Source organism: Otolemur garnettii, unplaced genomic scaffold, assembly GCF_000181295.1.
Source record: "Otolemur garnettii isolate 467f Iridium unplaced genomic scaffold, OtoGar3 scaffold00077, whole genome shotgun sequence".
In the NCBI taxonomy this organism is placed as follows: Eukaryota; Metazoa; Chordata; class Mammalia; order Primates; family Galagidae; genus Otolemur; species Otolemur garnettii.
In genome coordinates, this window is record NW_003852472.1 from 3483811 (window position 1) to 3489628 (window position 5818).

Below are 5818 nucleotides of genomic sequence, written 5' to 3' on the forward strand. Positions count from 1 at the left end.
AAAAAAAAAAAAAAAAAAAAAAAACACAACCATGAATGAAGGCCATGTCTAAATTAATTATGAAAGTTCAAGACTGAAAGAAGGAAAGATCCCAAAATTGGGTATTAGTTTATTCTACTACTAAACTCAACTATTTAAGCCAAGCCAATTGCTGTATTTATCATGGATTTAGTTTTCTCATATGTCTCAATGGGAGAGGAAGGGAGGAGTCGGGATGAATCTAGTTCCATTGTCTGTGCTTCTCATCTGGCTGACACCAGTGTGGCAAATAGGTTTCACCATTTGTTTCAACTTAGATTTGTTGACAGCGGTTTCCTGGAGCGCTGTCTTGAGAAGGATTCTGAGGAGGCTCAGCAAGAGTGTTTCAGTTCATTGGGTGTATCTGTCATGGAGAAGGAAGTAAGGAGTGGGGAGTGATAGCAGTATTCCTGGGCATTCCTATCCATTATTTTAACACCTGGTGTTGACATTTTGTGTCCCAGATTAGGAGTCTTGATTACTCTGCCTCTGATTACTCTAACTTAATAAGTTCTGCTTCAGTGCAGTACACACAGCTCCTGTCTGTAAATAGCCAGCTTGCATCTAGATGGTAACACAAAGGCTGGGTAGGTGCCATTATGTAAAATGGCCTTAGTTGAGTTCTGCCCAGAACACAGATTGTTTTGACTAATAACATAACTATCCTTTTGATTTAAAGTGTTTAATGTTCCTCTTAAAAGTACTTATTTTTTTAGGTTTGTTCTTCAGATTTGCCCAATATACTAAGCAAAATGCCTTCAATATTACATGGTTATTGCTAGATTATTGAGAACTTGAACATGATGTTATTTGAGAATGCAGACACAAAAAGTTGTGTAATTTTATCTTTCATAAATTATGTTCTCTTACACTTTCAGCTCAAGCTCTTGGACTCACTGAGGCAGTAAAAGTACCATATCCTGTGTTTGAATCAAATCCGGAGTTCCTTTATGTAGAAGGCTTGCCTGAAGGAATTCCCTTTAGAAGCCCTACCTGGTTTGGAATTCCACGGCTTGAAAGGATTGTCCGTGGGAGTAATAAAATCAAGTTTGTTGTTAAAAAGTAAGTTCTTTTTTTTTTTCCTTAAAGTAAGTTCTTTTTGGCATTTTAGTCATGTCTGGAATTAAATAAAATCATATTTCTGTTCAATTTTTTTTCCCCAGTTGGAAGTAGCAGGTGTGGTTTTGAAGTCCTTGATGCAAAAGCCTAGCTCCAAGCTACCATCCTGGCATTGTCTATTGCCTCTGCAAATACTCTATCCTGTATTTATTTCATCAGTACAAGAAGAATAGTAACAACTGGCCTCTTGGTGGTGGTTAGAGACTCCACTTACTATTCCTGAACTCTTGAGTAGAATTTTAAAATGTTGGTTTTTATCTGTTATGTTATTCCTGGTCATCTTGTGAGCAACTAAGTATTAGCAATTGAGTTTCTTATCTACAGTGGTTGAAGAAAGTAAACTAGTGTTAATAATTTCCTTTTTCTTGAAAGAAGTCATTTACTCTTTTTATCAGATAGTTACAGGAAGGAAAAGTCAGGGATTTTTTCCATAATGGTAGAATCATTGTTGTGTTATAGGATGACTTGCTAAAGGCCTTTATAAAAAAAACACTGGTCATGATTATTTTTACTAGCTGTGAAGACCCTTACTGGACTGGCATCTGTCACATTTCTTGGTTTTCTTTCTAGACCTGAACTAGTTATTTCCTACTTGCCTCCTGGAATGGCTAGTAAAATAAACACTAAAGGTAAGAGATTATGTATATTCATTAGTATATTTCAGTGCACTAAAACATTCTTTCTCAACATTATTTAAGTCATACTGAATCATTGGCCAATGTCTTTGTGGGTCTTTCAGTTTGTTTCTTTTTTATTTTATTTAATGGACCTTTTTTCTTTCTTTTTTAAACATTTAATTTAGAATTTCATATTTGCAATCCTCCATTCATATTTACACAGCTTTGTTGAAACCATGTAGAGGATTACAGTACCAGTTTAATTCTTCAGGTTTCTTTGAAAAGAGCAAACTGTATGAATTTTAATACTCTGCTTTTATAAAGCACTCCCTTTGTTTGTTTGTTTGTTTGTTACAAGATATATAATTCTGTGCTTGTTTTATAGCATTGCAGTCCCCCAAAAGACCACGCAGCCCTGGGAGCAATTCAAAGGTTCCTGAAATTGAGGTCACTGTGGAAGGTAGGGCCATCTCCAGGCTGGTATCTTGTGTTGATTCTTCAGTTCACTGGTTATATTTTCATGCAAATGACGTTTTAGAAAACTAATTTTACATGTGAATAGCTTTTCTGAATGTTTCTAATTTAAATTTTGAAAATAGATACCAGTATCATTAACTGCTCTCAAGAAAATTTCTTGAGAAATGGGTGGATTGCCTGAGCTCAGGAGTTAACGATCAGCCTGAGCAAGAGTGAGACTCCGTCTCTGAAAATAGCCAGGTGTTGTGGCAGGCACCTGTATGTAGTCTCAGCTACTTGGAAAGCTGAAGCTGTTAAGGCCAAAATTATTACCACTGAGACCAGACTCACACATGGAAGAAGCAAGAAGTTTATTCTTATCAAGCATATGCTCAGGTCACTCCCAAGAGAAAAGCAGAACAGCGGGGAGTGGCCCCTAAACAAAGGCCAGGGAAACTTTTATACATTTTCTTGCAAGGTACTATGGGTTGCAATAAAATGCTGAAGAAGATAGCTGAAGAAGAAGCTAGTGTCTGGTCACTCATTGGTCACTAGGGAGGTCTTGGGGTTCCGATAGGCTAACTGCCTCTCCGTGGTTGGGGTCTTAGCTGGAATGATAGTGTGTGAACTTTTGATTGGTTGTTGCCACCTGGACTGTAGCTGTGAACCTGATTCGATTTATGACCTTGGAGCTTCCTGCAGCTCTGCCTCCTCCCCCCTCTCCTCCGTGTCTTCCTTCTTCCCCAGCTCTTTTATCTTTTTTATATTTTTGCCACTACACTACTATTTAAAGGCACAGCAAGAAAAATAGTAATAATAAAAATAGGTTCATAACTGCTCCCTCTCAAGGCCAGAGAATCACTTGAGCTAGAGAGTTTGAGGTTGCTGTGAACTATGATGCCAACGGGGGCAAAGTGAAACTTTGTCTCAAAAAACAAAAAAAGGAAAGAAAAGAAAAAAAGGAAATCCCTGAAATGCTTTTCTTTCCTAATAGTAAAATAAGAATAATGTGGAATTTTTTTCTCTTATCCCCCCTCCACCTTCATTTTTCTTACTGTTTTTAGGAAGAAAGTTTAGGGTGGTTTAAATAGCAGTTCCTTGGATTAAAGTAGTTCCCATCATGTCTTCAAGCTGATTTCCTTCTGTCCACTCCCATTTTGTCTGCAGGATTTTCATCTTCACGTTCACATTCTTAAAATACTTCATACAATCCTATAGACAGTCCCCAACTAACTATTTGGTATGGGTATTCTTGTCTCTTTCTAAATACGGAAGGAACTTACTTAAATACAGAGGGATAATTCTTTATATCTTAGGTTCCAAGCTTTATAATAAGAGTTTACACTGCTGCTGTGTATGGAGCATAGCATTTAGGGAACCCTCCCACTTAGTTATCTTATATACTTACAGAGAGCTTGTTTTCTCACATGAAAGGCAACAGGCATCTGTGAGCAATTATGGACACCATATGCCACATGAATTACTTTTTGCTTAAGAATGCTGAGAATTGAAAATACATTTAGTCCCTTATTTATACATAAAGTACCATCCTTTCCTGACAGAGCTACTTGTAAAGTATATGTATTTTTTTTTAGACGCAGACAAACCTGGACCTGAATCCTTAAAGGTTTGATCAATGTGAACAGTGACACTTAATAAAAAAGGGAGGCTATAGGAACTTCATTGACAAGTTTGCATTTAAATTAGACCTTGCTGGAAGAATAGAATTTAGCCAGGCAGAGATACAGGAAGTTTCTTCCTAATCGAGGGAACAGTGTGAGCAAAAGTGCTATATAAAATAAAGTCCAAGTGGTGAAGACAAGTAATCTCATGTTCTAGGGACAATGGTAGTATGTTTTGTTCCTTCTGCACTTGGAAGAAGTCCTGAGACCTAGCTGGTTCTAGGGTCATAACAGTGGTACTTTAAAAATGATCACTTCATGGTATCTCCACTTGATTAATTGGTGAAGGACACAATTGAAAGAGTATTGCCAGACCTCACAGTGAACAAGTTTGGAAGGAAAGGTGGGACAGTGAGAAGGTAAACAGTCATGAAGCTAAATAATACATGCTCGGGTTTAGAGGTAGGAAAGAAGGTGTTTTATCATATAGTGATGTATCTGCAGAAGCACTAAGGGTGGCATAAGACAATGATAAGGAGAGCCCAAGCCGGGCACGGTACCAGCTACTTGGGAGGCCAGACAAGGCAGGGGGATCATTTGACCTCAGGAGTTGGAGGCTACAGTAAGCTACGATTGTACCACTGCACTCCTGGCTGGCTTTAGAGCAGAACCCTATCTCCAACAACAACAAAAAGATAATAAGGCTAGTGGGGTGGCTCACGCCTGTAATTCTAGCACTTTGGAAGGCAGGAGGATCACTTGAATTCAGGAGTTCAAGACTAGCCTGAGCAAGAGTGAGACCCCATCTCTAAAAAACATAGGCTGTATGTAAATAAGCTGGGCATTAGTGGCTCACACCTGTGGTCCCAGCTTGAGCCCAGGAGTTTGAGGTAGCTGTGAACTGTGAAGCCCAGGGCATGGTAATCTGGGGCATCAGGGTGAGAATGTGTCTTAAAAAAAAAAAAAAAAAAAACTAGCAAAACCAGTTTCTTTGATTCTCTTGGTCTTTGTCTTTATGGGCACGTGGTGACTGACAAAGCTCTTATCTTCATGTCTCCATCAATGCAGTACATAAATAGGTAGAGGAAATGCAGCATCAGCCCTGCCTGTACCCTTTGTTAGGAAAAACAGTATACCTTTCTAGAATCTCTTAGCAGATTTTTGCTTAAATCTCTTGCTTAAAAAAAGAAGAATTTAAAATAATAAAGGACAGGCTCCAGGGCCAAAGTGATTAGATTCAAATTCAGACTCTGCCACTTAGGAAAATTACTTAAACCCTCTATTCTCAGTTTCACTTCTACAAAATGGAAGCATAGTATTTAACTCATGGCTTTGTGTTTGTTTGTTTTTTGAGACAGGGTCTCACTTTGTTGCCCTCAGTAGAGTACTGCGGTATCATAGCTCACAGCAAACTCAAACTCTTGGGCTTAAGCGATTCTCTTGCCTCAGCCTTCCAAGTAGCTGGGACTACAGTCACCCGCAACAATGCCTGGCTATTTTTTGCTGTAGTTGTCATTGTGGTGTAGCAAGCCCAGGCCAGGTTCGGTGTATGTGGTTGACGCCCTAACCACTGAGCTGTGTGTGCCAAGCCTGTTGCTTTGTTTTACGAATTCAGATGTCATTTACATACAATTCAACAATCCATGTTTAATTTATTAATAATGTTGTATAGTCATCATGATTAATTCTGGAACATTTTTATTATCCAGAAAGAAACCCCATACTCAATAGCTCCTCCCCAGCCACTGGTGACCATTTATTTCTGCCTAGTTGGGGTATTTTATATAAGTAGGATTATACAACACGTCACATGACCCTTGTGATATAAATGGATTTATACAATACATGGTTCCTTGTGTCAGGCTTCTTCATGTAACATCATGTTTTCAATATTCATTTTTGTTACAGCTTGTACCAGTAGTCTATTATTCCCCTCCCCAATTTTTTAGAAAATTGTAGCTAAATATACATAATGTAAAATTCACC

The 5818-nt window shown here is 38.3% G+C and overlaps 1 protein-coding gene across 1 annotated transcript in view; it reads left to right on the forward strand.

The window, feature by feature from the left end:
- LOC100966998 (general transcription factor II-I) overlaps window positions 1-5818 on the forward strand; it is a 96294-nt gene that overhangs the window by 75827 nt on the left and 14649 nt on the right. The window contains exons 18-20 of the mRNA XM_012807874.2: window positions 897-1080; window positions 1708-1766; window positions 2140-2214. Coding sequence (XP_012663328.2) covers window positions 897-1080; window positions 1708-1766; window positions 2140-2214 — 318 coding nt within the window. The remainder of the gene's footprint in view (window positions 1-896; window positions 1081-1707; window positions 1767-2139; window positions 2215-5818) is intronic.